This window comes from Cololabis saira, chromosome 5, assembly GCF_033807715.1.
Source record: "Cololabis saira isolate AMF1-May2022 chromosome 5, fColSai1.1, whole genome shotgun sequence".
Taxonomy (NCBI): domain Eukaryota; kingdom Metazoa; phylum Chordata; class Actinopteri; order Beloniformes; family Belonidae; genus Cololabis; species Cololabis saira.
The window spans coordinates 44,864,289-44,881,221 of NC_084591.1; the positions used below are offsets into that span (position 1 = coordinate 44,864,289).

The 16,933-nt window shown below is 37.4% G+C and overlaps 1 gene segment (V, D, J or C); it reads right to left on the minus strand.

Moving 5' to 3' along the window:
• Positions 1-394: 394 nt before the first annotated feature.
• The window catches only part of LOC133444454 (immunoglobulin mu heavy chain-like), a 45,008-nt gene continuing 28,469 nt past the window's right edge, over positions 395-16,933 (minus strand). The window contains 11 exon segments of the C gene segment in view: positions 395-560; positions 722-870; positions 988-1,275; positions 1,368-1,685; positions 2,179-2,508; positions 3,010-3,291; positions 3,397-3,711; positions 4,542-4,832; positions 5,905-6,228; positions 13,164-13,460; positions 13,880-13,928. Coding sequence covers positions 552-560; positions 722-870; positions 988-1,275; positions 1,368-1,685; positions 2,179-2,508; positions 3,010-3,291; positions 3,397-3,711; positions 4,542-4,832; positions 5,905-6,228; positions 13,164-13,460; positions 13,880-13,928 — 2,652 coding nt within the window.

Genomic DNA, 16,933 nt, shown 5'->3' on the forward strand with positions numbered 1-16,933 from the left:
CAAACCACTGCCGTAGTACAATAATTTGAGCTTGATCTGCAAGTTCAGTTGACATTTGTCCTGTTTCACACAGAGGTGTCGCTGCTACAGTTGTGGATCTATGTCTCCCTCTTGTGGACGATTTGGGTATTACAAGTGAGTTTCAATGGGACACTGCACTGACGTCCAGAGATCAAATATATTTTCATGGAGGCATGTCATCATTCAATGGATCATGAACAGTGATGTGCATTACAGAATACTATGTTCTCTCTTGTTATTTTTTCAGTGCAAAAGTCAAAAGAGAAGAGAAACAGAGAAAGGTATAGAAAGAAAGAGTTTCAATTATATATGTTTTTAAAAATGATTTATTAAACATTCATTTTCATGGTTTTCACACCAAATTCACGTGAATCGTGGACATACATGTATACAGTATAAACAGGTCAATGCAATATCAGAAATAAAAAAAAGGAGCAGAATTATTTAGGAACGCTTTGAAATAAATCAGTCCATCTGCAGTAAGAAATCCTAAGATGTCCAGGTAGAGTGGATCTGTCCTGTGATCATCATCATTTGGTCTGAAAGGGAAAAGGAACGGGAATGTGTCTGATCACTGTTGCGCAAAACAAATATTTGACTCCAAATAAATAATAAAACATTTAGAACGACATAAATATTGGACAGAGCAGGTGTTACAACCACACTGGACAATATGAGAATTATCAGTGCTGAAACTTACCTTTATGACCATGATGACGACAGAAAAGATGATGGTGGTGAAGAACAAGAGGAGGAAAGTAAAAGCCATGTACCAAATGTGCATCACTGTGTCTTGGCTCACATCTACATGCATGATGTCATCAAAGAAATTACAATGCTCCAGCGTGTCTGTGAAAGACGTCAAATTAAATCTGTTATTTGAGATAAAAAAAAGTCAAACTGGCTCATTCTGGTAAAATATTCATTCTTTAAAATGTATGAAAGAAAAATGAGGATGAAAAGTACCTGGATTAGAAAAGTGGAGGGACAGGGTGGTGTTTCCATGTGTCACCCTGCAGGTGAGGAGCACCCTGGGTAGTGAGTCAACCTGGGACAGATGAAGGCGGCTTTGGATGCTGAACTTTCCATCCGGGCCTCTGTGGGGCTCGCTAACGTTGTAGCTCCACAGCTGTGTGGTTTCATCACGAAACCAGGGGATATTAATGGATGCAGGGCTGAAGCCAGAGACCAGACACACAAGTTCATCAGAACCCCGAAGCAAGATGGCTGAAGGTTTGCTGTGGATCACTGAGGCTGGAGAAACAGTCAGGGAAGGATAACATTATTAAAGAAAAGGCAATGGAGCAATAACTAATATGAACAGTGAACATTTACTGTGACCTCACCAAACACAGGATTTATACTGGTTTTAAGTGGTGTGTCAGATGATTCATGTCTGACAACACAAGTATAAGTTGAGTTTTTGTCCTCAGTTTGGGATACGTTTAGTCTGCTGCTCATTGAGTAAGATCTTCTCCCTGGGTCTTTCCGTGGATCGCTGTTCATGTAACGAGAGGATGTGAGTCTGTGAGCATTTTCCTCCCAATCTACGATGATGTTGGAGGGGAAAAATCCAGAAACTAAGCAAGCCAGCATGAGGGTGTCAGACGTAGACAGTTCAGCAACAGTTGGTTGCACAATCCTCACGGTTGGAGGAGACAGGTCTTGAAAAATACCAGAAGAAGAAAACAGTAAATAACGGTTCAAATGTGATTGATTTTTCTGTTGGAGTCACAACAGAAAAGAATTACAAAGTATTAGGGCCATGCAGGAGAAAAAATATTTGAGAGAGATTTTTTTTATTGTGCACTTCGAGAAAAAAGTAGAAAATGTTGAGATTAATGTTGAAATACAATTTCAAGAATAAAGTTGAAATTTTGTGAATTAAGTCAAAATTTCGCCTTTTTTCTCAACATTTCAACTTTATTCACGAAATTTATACTTTTTTCTCAACATTTCGACTTTTTTCTCGAAATTGTACTTCAGCATTAGTCTTGACATTTCAAGTTTTTTCTCGACATTTCGACTTTTTTCTCGATGTGCATAATGAAAAAAAAAATCTTCCTCTAAAATATTATTTTTATTTTTTCTCCTGCCTGGCCTTAATACTCTTCCATAGAAGGATATTGTTGTTACCATGGATAATGTTTCTAATACCTGCACTTTTGCTGATGTGCTCCTCGTAGCCCTGGTTGGAACATCGGTGTTTCCCCTCACAAGACACTGGTTTATCCGCGAGCCAATCCTTCGCTGAGACTTGGAGGAAGCTGCGCAAAGTCTCTGTCCCATTTCTGTGAGACACAGGTTGCTCCGTATGGACATTGGGGGATGAATATTTGTCACCACCGACTTTCCAGGTGACAGAGAAATGACTGAGACGAGGACCAACCAGAAGACAGGTAACGTTCACCGGTCCCTTGTTGTGAAGCTGCTCCAGTGGTGGAGCCTGAACATAAACACCAACCACCTGAGACCATGCTGGAGTCACTGAAACAAGAACATCAGGTTAGACGCTTCAAAACTACAAACCTGTCAACTCACAATTAAGAGAAAAGTCTCAAACAACTGTAACAGATGATTTAAAAGAGCATGACTTGTCTATCTTTTGATAAAAGGTTAAATCTTTAAGGGTTACGTCACAGTTTGCCTGAGCAGAGGCTGATGTTCCTTCTGACCTGTTTATTCAGAGAACTGTCATAAGAATAATCACACTACTTCTGCCAAGAAGGAAACATGTTACCTTGTTTTAACAGGTGCTTCTGGGTTTAAAAGGTTCTACATGATAGTTTTGGTTGAATAATCTATACAATCACTGTGAAACAGTAAAACATTTAACCAAAATAAGACAGTTGGACCAGTGTAATAATCACTAAATAAAGAATTTTATTCCCCAGGAGGACACAAAAACACCTCCACATCTTTACTTGATAAACCTTGAAATTATTATCAGATATGTGCTTGAATGTGTTTCTCTTGTTAAAGTGTTACCTGAGCAGAAGCTGATGTTCCTTCTGACCTGTTTATTCAGAGAACTGTCAGACACCTCACATGTGAAGTCCTTCCCTGTTTCCCACTCTTTCTGAGGAACCTTCACTTCACTGGTAACAGTCACACGTCCATTTGTATCCATGGAGGTCTTGTTAGTAGATGAAGATATCGACTTTAACTCAGTAAACCATTTAATTTGAGGATTGAAGCCCCATCCTGAACACAAGAGTTTCTGTTGTGACTCTTCACTAGGAGCCAGAAGAAGTTCCACTGATGGTTCCACTAAATATAACGTTGAAAAATGAAAAAGAAAAACATAAATGATTCGTTTTGGGAATTATTCATTATCAATCATCTGTTACTGACAATAATGAAAAACAATCTCACCAAAAATATTGTTGATGGAGTTAGACTCAAAAGGTTTGCTGGAGAAACCTTGGTTGACTTTGCAGGTGAAACTCGTGTCCCTGGTCCAGTTTTGTGGAGGAACAGAGAACCTTCTACTGACTGAATGGAGGTCCGAGGCTTCAGGGAGATCAACATAATGCTTGTCAGGAAAATCCGCTCCTTTGGCCTGAAATGTGACGTAGAGGTCGTGTGAGGAGAGCGGTGTGATGTCACACTGGAGCACAGCAACGTCTCCCTTCAGCAGGTCTGGGAGAGATCTCCTGATCTCCACCAGTGGAGCTGGACCTGCAGGACCTGGACGATGACAGCACGATGGAAAACTGACATTTTCATGTACAAACAGTGTTATTTAAAAGTTTAGGCTTCCATTCACACATGTGTTCTTTCCAGATTTATTAAAGTGATCCAAACTGAAAAATATACACATAATAAAATAATTTCTGGACTACGACGGAGTGTTAGGGCCAAAAAAAAATTGGAAATTACGAGAATAAAGTCATAATATTATGAGAATAAAGTGGTAAAATTACGAGAATAAAGTCATAATATTATGAGAATAATGTTGTAAAATTACGAGAATAAAGCTGTAATATTATGAGAATAAAGTCGTAATATTACGAGAATAAAGACATAATTATTTATATTTTGGTATCGGTTTCACAAATTAGGAAATACTTAATCTTTTGGCACATCAGCATCGAATTATTATCAGTATAAGGACTTTAAAACGATTGTGCAAATGACTGCGTCTATTTCGAATAAGGAAGAAATTGCGTCTTTCGTAGAAGAGGAAAATCTTTATGATCATCCTCATTGTTTCCTGAGAAACAACAAAACCTCTTTGAATGATGCAGATGGAACCACCGCTAGCCTTGCAGTCACCATTACTATACTATACTATACTATACTTCCTGTTAGAGCTCTCATAAATTACGACTTTATTCTAATAAATTACGACTTTATTCTCGTAACATTATGACTTTATTCTCGTAATTTTACAACTTTATTCTCATATTATTATGACTTTATGCTCGTAATCACCAATTTTTTTTTTGTCTTAATTTGGCCCTAATACTCCGTCTTACTGGACCAATATGATAGTTTGCAAACGTTGATCTTCTTACCTAAAACCTTTACCGTCTTTTCAACAGTGAAGCAGGGATGTTGAGCTTTACAAGTTAGCAGCTTCAGGTTTTTCCAGGTCGTCGACGGGACCTTCAGTTCACTGATTAAAACGGATGTGTTTGTGACTCGCTTCACTTGATGGTTGGATGGAGGTTTCGCATCCATCAGCCAGCTCAGGTCGGCATCAAACACACTGCTGATGGAACATTTAGCATTCACATCAGTATTTGTCATGACTGTCTTGAAGCTGGGAATCTCCACATGGATGGAAGGACGGCCACTTCCATGGACTGCTGGAAACAGGGATCAGTCATCACATATTCATCCAAGTTTTAGGGAGTTTAGGGAATGCACATGACGTCACAGATGCGACTTCACAGCGGGCTACGCCCACTGAGTGGCAGAAAGACTGAGTGTCAGAAAGACTGAGTGGCAGAAAGACTGAGTGGCAGTGTAATCTTTCAGTTTGAGCAACTGGAAAACATCTAAAATGGGAAAGAGCTGTTGTGAGTTTGACTGTACTCATAGATTTAGCAAGAAATCAGAGTTATCGTTTTACAGACTGCCGAAAAATAAGCTTAAGAGAGACAAATGGATTGCTGCAATTCACAGAAACAACTGGATTCCAGGCCCCGAAACGTGGAGTTGTGGTTCCCATTTTGTATCAGGTAATGTTGGATTTTTGGGTAGCTAACGTTAAACCAGGGGTCCAAAGTCCAAAGTCGGTCCTCATGGGCCGATGTCCTGCAGGTTTTAGATGTTTCCCTGCTTCAGCACACCGTGATACAAGGAGCTGTGTCATCAACAGAGCTGTCCAGACCTTGATGACAAGCTGATGACGACCGTTAATTTGAATCAGGTGTGTTGAAGCAAGGAGACATCTAAAACGTGCAGGACACCGGCCCTCGAGGACCGACTTTGGACACCCCTGCGTTAAACGGTCAAATCATAAAGTTCGGTGTCCTCATCACTTTAATTTCTACAACAAATCCTGACTTGAAGTCGGACCAAGCGTCAAAACTTTGGTATGCCTTCAAGCTTTGCTTCGTGTATTTCCCTGGCGTAGAAATGAAGTACATATAAATATCAGGAAACTGGATACGTGGCCAAATATTAATGTCCATGGACCACTGGTTCTTCAGGTAACTGTACGGGTCACTGTCAAGTCCAACTGCCTTAAATTTAAGCCGATAATCGGCTGTTATTCCGTCTTCTCCACTAGTTGCAGCTGTTTTTGCCACTCAGTGCCAGTAAGGGGGCTGGTCCAGTGGGAATGTGACGTCGATGCAGACCCTCTATATAATCAGTACAAAATCTGTCATTAAAAAACAACTTGTTGTGGACATTACGTCCATAACTTACTCTGACAAATGCTTGTTGTCTTTGTATATTCAGTGTCTTTGTGAATGGACTTGCAGGTAAAGTTTGAGCCTTTAGCCCACTCTGACATGTCCGGCTCCATTTCGGTGGTCAGACTGTAGGTTTTCTCTTCTCCCTCCACACAACTCTCCAGATTCCTTTCCTTGGGTTTAATGTGTGACAGACGCCGGTCGTTCTGTTGCCACTCCACACTCAGTTCTTTAGGAAAGTAGCCGCTTAGGGTGCAGATGAGCCTGACCTGCGAGACCCCGAATTCACCTTCCCAGACGGGATACAAGGTGATGTTTGGAGCCACGACCCGCAGCTCTGTGACAGAAAACAGATGACAGGTCTTTTTACATGTTTCCTGCTGAATGTTAGCTTTGACTGTTTGAAAAACACAACCTGATTTGATTTCATTCATACGTACCTTCAGACTTTGGTTGGTAACCAGTTGACATGAGTCTTAATTCTAAGTGTAGTGTGTCTGTTTTTGGGTACAGTAGATGGCAGAGTTGTGGTTTTACAGAGTTATGTGTTGTAGACGTGCAGAAATGGATCTGAAAGTCCGTTGCACAGATGTTGAGCTTGACAAGATTGATCAGGTTGTACAGAGAGGAAGCTTTGTGTAACACCCAGGTCCAAAATGGGGCCAAATGCAGAAGTGAAAGCACACAAAGAACAGCAGAGCATTGCAGACGGCAGGTGTGAGGTGCGGTTATGCCAGTAAAAGAAACAGAGAGCACATTTAAATATCTCATGTGTGTTTACATAAACCATCAGATGGACTTCTTCTCATGACTTTGCCAAAGGTTTTAGTTACAAGTCCAGTAATTATAGCGTGAAAAGGTAACCAACTGTGAGATCTCCTGATTAACACACCCAGAGGAACACGGTCCGCTGATTCCAGATGTGGTAGGATGAACAAAGTATCATGAAACATAAGATACAAACTGTTAAACGGCCTGATGAGTTTTATGTATTATTTAAAACTATAAAAAATATTAACAGTTTCAAAGTCATGTAAGAGATAAAAAAATGGGAGAATACATGAATTGGTATCTTCACTCAAACATTTATTTAAAAAAGGATACAAAGTTTTTGGAATTACACTGAAAGAGAAAGAACATTTGTGATTACTTACATGACTGAATGAAAATATAAGAAAAGTTGAGAAAAAGACAAAAAACGTTATTTTTTTAAGTTCTTTCAGTGCTCTCGTATTTCATTTGATCTGAAATGAGATAAAAAGAAAAAAAGAGGCGTATAAATGTTCATCACAAAAATCAAAGTCTGACTATGATATAAATTATAATACGTATATCTAAGTATATAAACATACAAAGACAACATGACAGAATAGCAGAACACACACAGCTGCTGATCTTTAAACACAGTCTTCACTTTTATACCTCAAATAAACCATTTCTTTATATTTCTTCTTAAATTGTTTTACGTTTTCTTTTAACTCCAAATTCAAACCATTCCACAGTTTAATTCCACAAACTGATACACAAAAACTTCTTTTTGTTGTACGCACAAATTTGAAGTTTAGGTTTCCTCTTAAATTATAAGGGGGTTTAATGATGTCTTAGTTTATTGTTTTTTTCTTATGTCTTATTATGGTCTGTCCAGTGATGAGACGTATCCTTAACTAACTTCATTAACTCAGGTAATGTAAAATGATCAGATCTATGTCATTAACATATTTATTTTGTGCTCTTTTATATTTTTACTCAACTAAATTTCTGATGCAGATTGTACGTTCACCACATTGTATTTATATACAACAATAACTGATAAGCTTTTGTAATATTTTAGTTTTAAACTCGTACTTCTAGTATTTTAAGATGATATTCTTTTCAATGCAGTTCAATTTTTTACGACGGAGGATTAGGGCCAAACTAAGACAAAAAAAAATTGTAAATTACGAGAATAAAGTCATAATGTTGCGAGAATAAAGTCTTTATTCTCATAAATTAGGACTTTATTCTCTTAATATTACGACTTTATTCTCATAATATTAAGACTTTTATTCTCGTAATATTATGACTTTATTCTCCTAATATGACGACTTTATTCTCACAACATTATGACTTTATTCTTGTAATTTTACGACTTTATTCTCATATTATTATGACTTTATTCTTGTAATTTAGGGTTTGGCCCTAATACTCAGTCGTAGTTTTTAACATCTAACAAGAAAGTATTTCTACGCTGCTGTCTCACAAATGAAGTGAAAGATTCAACCTGATCTCACAAAAATCTGTGAAATGCCCACGACCGCTCACCACTATTTTCCGTGGTACCAACACGGAAAATGGTATAATTCCATGTGAGCACCACGGATATTGTACCATGCAAAGTCAATGAGATCCGTTGTCGTGATATATACACGGATTATGACATTATTATTATTATTTATATATTATTCTTTGTTATAGTGGCTAAATTACGGGTTTTTGTCACGCAAGGTACTGTTTGTTACTGTCAGTTTGTAAAAGCATTTTTTTAACGCTGTTTTAGCAGTGTTTTATTGAGGTTTTAATGGGAGCACCACATATATAGTACTATGCGAAGTCCAGACCACAGTCAACTGCACTAACCAGTCGGCCAAATGCTGATGTGTTATCTTATCTGTGGTCGTTACACTATGTTCCAAAAAGTATTGTTTATAATGGACAAGATCCGGCATTTTACGCTGAATTCTATTGTTCAGGTTTTAAAATTCTAGCTAAATACATAAAAAAGGGAGGTGAGGTGTGAGCTTCATAACAAAACTTCTGTGCCTACTGAGCATTAATAACATGGGGTTATCCATAGAAAGGGGCGATAACAGCCTCCTGCGCCTACTAGTAGGTAGAGTAGGGCCCTACTGACCCATATCTATGGGATGATTGTTATCGTTTTGTCCTTCATTCAATGGTATGACAGCAGTCAAATCGGGTGACGGATCCCATTGACTTCGTCCTATATATACTATATCCGTGGTGCTCCCATTAAAACCTCAATAAAACACTGCTAAAACAGCGTTAAAAACATGCTTTTACAAACTGACAGCAACAAACAGTACTTTGCGCGACAAAAACTCATAATTTAGCCACTATAACAAAGAATAATATATACATAATAATAATGTCATATTCCGTGTATATATCACGACAACGGATCCCATTGACTTTGCATGGTACAATATTCGTGGTGCTCACACGGAATTATACCACTTTCCGTGTTGGTACCACGGAAAATAGTGGTGAGAGGTCGTGGGCATTTCACGGATTTTTGTGAGATCAGGTTGGAAAGATTTCCTTTGTGACACTTTTTAGTTACTTTTTCATTTTTTTCTTGTTTAAATCAGTCCCAAATCTATCCCTGCATTCAAATCTAGATGATTACCTTGAGAGCAGTGGTTCCAACAGTGAACACCAAAGTGATGAGGAAGAGGAGGATGAAGGTGACGGCGGTCTTTGCCATGTTATCTTGCTCGGCCTCCATGGCCTCGTTCCAGTGGCAGCTGCTTTCAGTCAGGAGCTCTGCTGTGGCTGCACAGTAACCAATAATAATGAGGATTAGAACTATCTATTAAAATCTTTGTAGACACAGTGGTCAACATTTCTGTGAGGTTCCTACAGTAGGTCATTGTGTTCTTGGACCTCACAGGTGAATATCTGTAATTTAATCAGTCAGTCTTCCGTCTGCACGTGTCCCATGAACGTTAACAGTTTGGACTGTCTTTCTTTGATGACTCTTATATTCTTTATAGTCATTAACTTGGTCCTGTAATGATCCTGACTTGCTCTGAGAGAATCCATCGTTAGTCTGGTTACTACGACTTGGTTTGTGAGCGACTGAGAAACATAGAACCCAAGATGAAATAATGATGATGATAATGATAATTGGTCTTGTTTGGAGTGCAAGAGCGAGTAGAGAAACACAGGCACACAAAGACAAGTCACACAAGCTGTGTTAGGTATCTTTCTGCAAATGACAATGAGAAAACTAGATTTATTTAATTATAATGCTGCCTTAAGTTAGTGCGGAGGTGGTATTTTTGTGAGTAAAACGTTAAATAAAAACTCTTATATCAGAACTTTACAGTTGTGTAAAACTTATATTTACACCAAATGTATGTTTGACTTGGACTGGACCGTGACTGCACACTTCAAATCAACATTTAGCTCCAAATATAGTAAATATAGTTAAGTTAAGTAAAGACATGAAGTGCAAGCAACAAACATGAAGTTAACTTTTTTTTATTTATTTTCAATATGCATCAAAACACACAAAAACAATGTCAATAAACACAATATCACAAGCAACAGACACTGAACAAAAAAAGAAAAGAGGACACAGCGACACACAGCCACATCTACTACGCCCTGCACTTGTCAGGGAGGCTGATGTCCAGGTTGACCAGGTTGGTTTTATCAGATGTTCTGTATCCAATGGATCTGACGATGGATTTAGTTGAGTTAGCGATGGATTCGTGGTAAACCACACAGCTGTACACCACATCAGTCTGTTGCCACTGATCCAGGCTGAGGGCTAGCTGGCTGTACGCGGAGTAAGATCCGTTGTTTTCTACAGCGTTTGTGGTACTGAACTTGTATTTGGAGTCTGCTTCCTCGTCGTCAACAAACCAAGACACGAAAATGTTCTGAGGGAAGAAGTCTTTCACGTAGCAAGTCAGGGTCACCACGTCTTTTCTAGTGTGTTCTACTGGAGGCAACATAAACACTGAAGGACGCTGAGCAGCTCCTCCTGAAACCACAAGACAACATTTAGACTCTGTGTGACGGATACAAATGCCAGGAAACCCAGAACACACTGGTGCTTACGGAAGAGTATTAGGGCCAGGCAGGAGAAAAATAAGAATTATATTTTAGAGGAGGAAGATTTTTTTTTCATTATGCACTTTCAGAAAAAAAGTTGAAATGTCGAGAAAAAGGTTGAAATGTTGAGAAAAAAAGTCAACATTTCGATAATAAAGTGGAAATGTTGAGAAAAAAGGGGAAATTTTGACTTTATTCTTGAAATGGTATCTAAACATTTTCGACTTTTCGACTTTTTTCTCAAAATTGTATTTCAACATCAATCTCGACATTTCAACTTTTTTCTCAAAGTGCACAATAAAAAAAAAATCTTCCCCTCTCAAATATTTTTTCTCCTGCATGGCCCTAATACTCTTCCATAGGTGCTACAGGAAGAAAAGCAAATTAGAAAAAGTAGAAGAAGTATTTAAAATAACACCCATCATGACATCATGAAATCATTAAAATCATTAAAATCATAAATGACTATTCGTTTTTTTGTTGCTGTTGATATTGTTTTGTTGAAAGTGGATTCAAATGTTCTTACCGTTACTTCTCTGATAGCGGGTCTTCAGCGGGCCAACCCAGTCTCTGTGTTGAACAACGCAGTAGCGCGTGACTCCCTGGTGCCATTCATCATATGTGATGTCAAGAACGTGCTCAAAGCTTTTTTTTGTTGTTACAAACTTTGAGGTACCGGCCAGTACATCACGTTCATCCTCCCACCAGATCTTTTCCACAGTTCCCGTGTTGACCGTGATTTGACATGTAAGCTGTCCCTTTTGTTTTACAAATAAGTCTTCAGCTTTGGGGGCGATGATGTTTACATTCACATCTGCTCTAGGACATGCTAAAGAACCTGAGGAAAAATAAATGAAAAGCTGTTGAACCGAAATCTTTGCAAAACCTTTACAATTTATTCTTGTTTTTTTTAACAGAAAAAGTAACTTTGTACTCACCAGAACCGGGACTGCTTGAATCCTTGTAGGTCTCATTTGCTGTCCTTACTGAATTCGTTTTTCCCCAATTCCCCTCAAACACGCATGAAAATGTCACACCTTCACTCAACTCACTGTGTTTCACTACGAGCAAACTTGCTGCACTGTACAGCACCGTTCCGTTTGTGTCCTTTCTTTGCCCAGACAATGAACTGATCTCGTCTATTTTGCCGCTGACTTCGCTGCCGTCTTTCCTCCAACTGATCTCATATTTTTTGGGTGAAAAATCTTTGGCAAAGCAGAAGAAGGAAGCCTCATCTTTGTCATGATCAATGAAGGAACCCGTTGTAAGAGTTGGTAACTCATAAACCACGTCTGAAAAACAAACACACACACAAATATATGTTTGCAGAAGCAAGCAATAATATATTTATATATATGCAGAAGCCCAGGAAAAGGCTGCCATCATTATTTAATCAAGATTTACCAGATTATTATTGGTTAAGACAATATAATCAAGTTAATACGTGTTATCTAACTTGAATAAATATAACCACATCATGATGATGCTCTTTAAAGGAAAACGTGTTTCTTTTCTTACCAAAGTGTTCATACTAATCCAGAGGAAACTATATATTCATTTTTATTTCACATAGAGCAGAGCTTTAACACTCACTTCTGCATATACATCGAATGGCAAGCAAACACAGATTTGAAGTGAATGTTAATGATGTTAATTATAAACAGAGAGTGAAAATCGAGACAGAAAGAAGGACAATTATTCAGATCGATGGAAAGAAACGGATCACACCACTGCAGTCCAGGACAGGTGAAGATGGAAACAGGACGAGACTAAATTTGAACAAAATAAAATGACACATCTGCCCCATTTAAACCCTCTTTTTTAAAATCGCGGTTTGGTGGAATTTTTCCCCCAACAATTGAATCCAATTATTTCTCTCTGTGATGTTCATTTCACTTCATTTGCAAAAGTGCCGTAAACTCTGACTCAAACAATAATTCTCAGAAAACCCACTAAATCGATGTCCTAGTGGGAACTGCACTGTAGCTATAGAGGTTTTATTATACAAAGTACTTATTGATTATTAGTAGTGATTTTAGTAATTAGTCACTGTCTACTTATTTTTATCAGGAATAACTATGACTTCAAGCAACTCATTGCTTTTTTTTTTGGCTATAAAATTATTAAATTCATTACATTTTTCAATTAAGAAACGGTCAATCAAAAAAATTATTAAAATGGTTATACACACACATCTCTCTCTCTAGATATATAGACCAGCTGTATCGCGGTTATACTGCCAAATGCCTAAATTTAATTCCCATAAGTAGCTGTTAAGAGGGATTTTACAACACTATTGTTTAAAAAAATAATAAATAATATTTAAGAAAATTCATTTTTGAGTAGTTCCGTACAAACATGTGAATGTGTAGATTTAAATTGAAATTAAATACTAAAAATCAATGATTAATGACTTAGCTAAAGACTTACTTGGCTTTTCAACAGTCCCTTGGACGTTCCCTGCAGCATGAGTTGCAACACATTGGAAAGGTCTTCTTGCGTCCCAGTCCTGTCTGCTCACTTGGACTTGACTTATTCCAATATAAGCGTTATTTTTCTGTACCGAAGGGTACTGGATGAAGTCTGTCAAAGACGTGCCGGCCTGGTTCCATGAGAAGGTCACTGAGGACGGCGTGAAATCGGTGGCAAGACAGCCCAGGGTGACTTTTTCTCCTCCTCCAGAGCCGCACGGCATCAGAGGAAAGACCGTTGGTTTTGTGGAAGTTGCTGAAACAGGAGACACAAATGTAAAATGAAAATTAAAACAAATTCAAATAATGTTATATATCTCATAATTTTTTTAAATAACAGGTGAAATTACTGGTTTGATGCAATGATGTAAAAAGACCATGAACCAAAAACTGAGGAATGTTGAAGGTTTCAAAGTCTCTCTGTGAATGAAAATTGCTGCTTTCCCATTTTATTTAGTCAGTCTGTTTGTCATATTAATATTAATCCCCCTCAATAGTCTTTAAAAAAAATTTAAACATTAAACTAAAAGGGGAACTCCTCTTCAGAGCACCATTTGAACAGTAATTTGTCATATTTTAAAAATATTAAGAAATAACTATCCATCAACTGAGTTACTGGCATAATTATACTACAAATGTTCTGCATTTGTGTTATCAAATGAAACGATATCTTACCTGATGAAACAGTCACCATTGTACCTTTTCCCCAGTAGTCAAAAGCAGCGTAACACAGTGATGAATCTACTTAACTCTGAGTACAAAAAGTCTGTTCCACTAACAGTAAACGCAAAACTCCTTAAAAATTAAAAATAAATCTCACTTTCTCATGAAATTCATTCAAATTGGCTAAAACATGTAGATTTTAATGTTTTAAACAATGTTGCATTTGAGAAAATTAGATTTTGTCGGTAGAAATGCTGTTAGAACATTTCTCTTTGAGACCTTATAAGTTAATAACCTATACTTTAACATAAAAGGGACATTTAAAAGTATAAAACAATCCCAGTGTTAACTTTAAATAGTATAAATCTTACCTGATGACACTGTTACCATCGTGCCTTTTCCCCAGTAGTCGAAAGCCCAGTTATCACAGTAGAAATAGTCTATTCACACTCCAAACAAAAACTCTCTACCATTAGGTCCTGTTGTTTCCTTTATGTAGTTAGCTTTTAAAAGTCTTTAATTTAAGATTAATTTAAAACAGCATTATAATCCAACTGAATTCAATGATATCAGGTTCTTATTGTTATTTGTACACATTTTTGTCAAGTGACAAAAATCTGATGGCCGTCTTATCGCTGACTGATAGTTGAGGCAAACATTCATATCTTATTCATAAGATTTAAAGTTTATTTTTCTGATTTGAAATAATGACATTTTCCTACCCGAGGTGATGGTGACCATGGTGCCTTTTCCCCAGTAGTCAAAAGCATCATCACAGTAAAACAAACCATGAACTACACCAAACTAAAACCTGATCACTGATTAATAGTTTCCATTCTCAATCTTTTATATGTAATCTAAAAAAATCTAATATCTGGTATATTTCCATTGAATATTAGAATTAGACAATCAGATTCTTAAATTGACAACGTTTAGACGTTACAATAACAGATTTGTTGTACAGAAATTAATGAAATTAATGAGCTGCATGGCATCAACTGTATTTCCCCAAAACAGAAAAATACTGTTTTTAAAACAAAATCTACACATTAAAGGAAGAAAAAAATAGTTTGACTTACCTGAAGTGACTGTAACCATAGTGCCTTTCCCCCAGTAGTCAAAAGCATAATCACAGTGCTGCGTCTCAACATATCCATCATACAAAAACTTCTCAAAGACTCTGTTGATGCCACTGAGGGCTAAATGTTCTACACTGAACATTACAATGTGATATTTACTACTTTCAGATTATTACATTGAAATAAAGAGCTGTCTCGACCTGCTGTGACGGTTACCACTGTTAATTTTCTTGAGTTGTCAAAAGCACAGTCACAATGTTATATGAAGATATTTAATACACTAAACAATGTTTTTTAACATGTCATTGATGCATCTAAAGTCTAAATTATACAGTTTGATTCTTAAAATTCTGGTGTAAAAACAAAAAGTTTTGTTTTTTACCTGTTGTGACAGTGACCACCGTTCCTTTTCCCCAGTAGTCAAAGTAGTTGTCACAGTGACACGTTACTATAGTACTTTAGTACAAAAACCTCTCACACACTCGTTTTAATTTACTAAATTATCTGACTTTAAAGGAAATACCAGAACATGCCCAAAAAGTGTCTAGAGATGTCATACAGTGTAGATCCTAGTTGTGTAATTAATGAAACTAATGTAAATATAATTATAAATCAGAGAAAAGTATTGAATTGTTTGAAATACATGTATATTAGGGTTTTACTTACCAGAAGTTACTGTGACTTGTGTTCCTTTCCCCCAGTAGTCAAAGTAGCCATCACAGTGATGTATGTCAGTTGACTTCATGTACAAATACTTGGTTTAACAAAAGAAAAAAAGGCCTTCAGGGATATTTATGAGGCCTTTCCTTCTCTACAGTTTTTGGGGACTCTCCCTTGAGATATTTGTTTCCTGTGGTTTGAATTAAATAAAGTTACATCCGTTTGCCAACAGTCAGCGTAAACTTCCTCTTTGTCAGACCTTAATGTCAGCCCCATGTCCAACACTCCACACATCACATACACTTCATGCAGCCATTTTAATGTATTGATGATAATACATCTTAATATTCACATTATGAAATGAATAAATTGTATATTTTTAATATAGTCATCTGATCTGTCATGAAGATTTCACTCAAACAAACTGCAAAAACCTACAAGTGGCTTTTTAATGTTTTGGTTAATTTGGTCTGTTTATTGTCCAGAGATGTGATTTTCACTGTTTTGCTCATCCTAATGGAGATACAGAAGTACAATTTCAAGAAAAGGTCAAAATGTTGAGAAAAAAGTCAAAATTTTGTGAATAAAGTTGAAATATTAAAAAAAAGGGTGAAATTTTGACTTCATTCACGAAATTTCGACTTTATTCTTGAAATTGTATTTCAACATTAATCTGGACATTTCGACTTTTTTCTCGACATTTTGACTTATTTCTCGAAATGCCCAATAAAAAAAAATCTTCCCCTCTCAAATATTTTTTCTTCTGCATGGCCCTAATACTCTTCTGTAGATGAGTCCTTTGGTCCTTCAACTCCAAATAAACTAAAGTAAGAATCCTGCCAGTGAAACAGGAGCCGGTTGTCTCTACATCCAAATAAACTTATCTGAATCTGGCAGCAAATGTATCTTTAGTAACGAACCGTATTGATATGAATTGAATTTAAAAAATGCGGTGTGGTGCAGGCAGGTGGAAGCAGGCCAGCACGCAGCTCCTGAAGCTCCGGCCTGCAAACAGAAGAGTCTAGTTGCTGATTTCACGCCACGTTGTGAAGGTAGAGGGAGTGTAGCTCTGGATGAAGAACTGAAGGTAGAGGGAGAGTAGCTCTGGATGAAGCAGTGAAGGTAGAGGGAGAGTAGCTCTGGATGAAGGAGTGAAGGTAGAGGGAGTGTAGCTCTGGATGAAGGAGTGAAGGTAGAGGGAGAGTAGCTCTGGATGAAGGAATGAAGGTAGAGGGAGTGTAGCTCTGGATGAAGGAGTGAAGGTAGAGGGAGTGTAGCTCTGGATGAAGGAATGAAGGTAGAGGGAGTGTAGCTCTGGATGAATGAG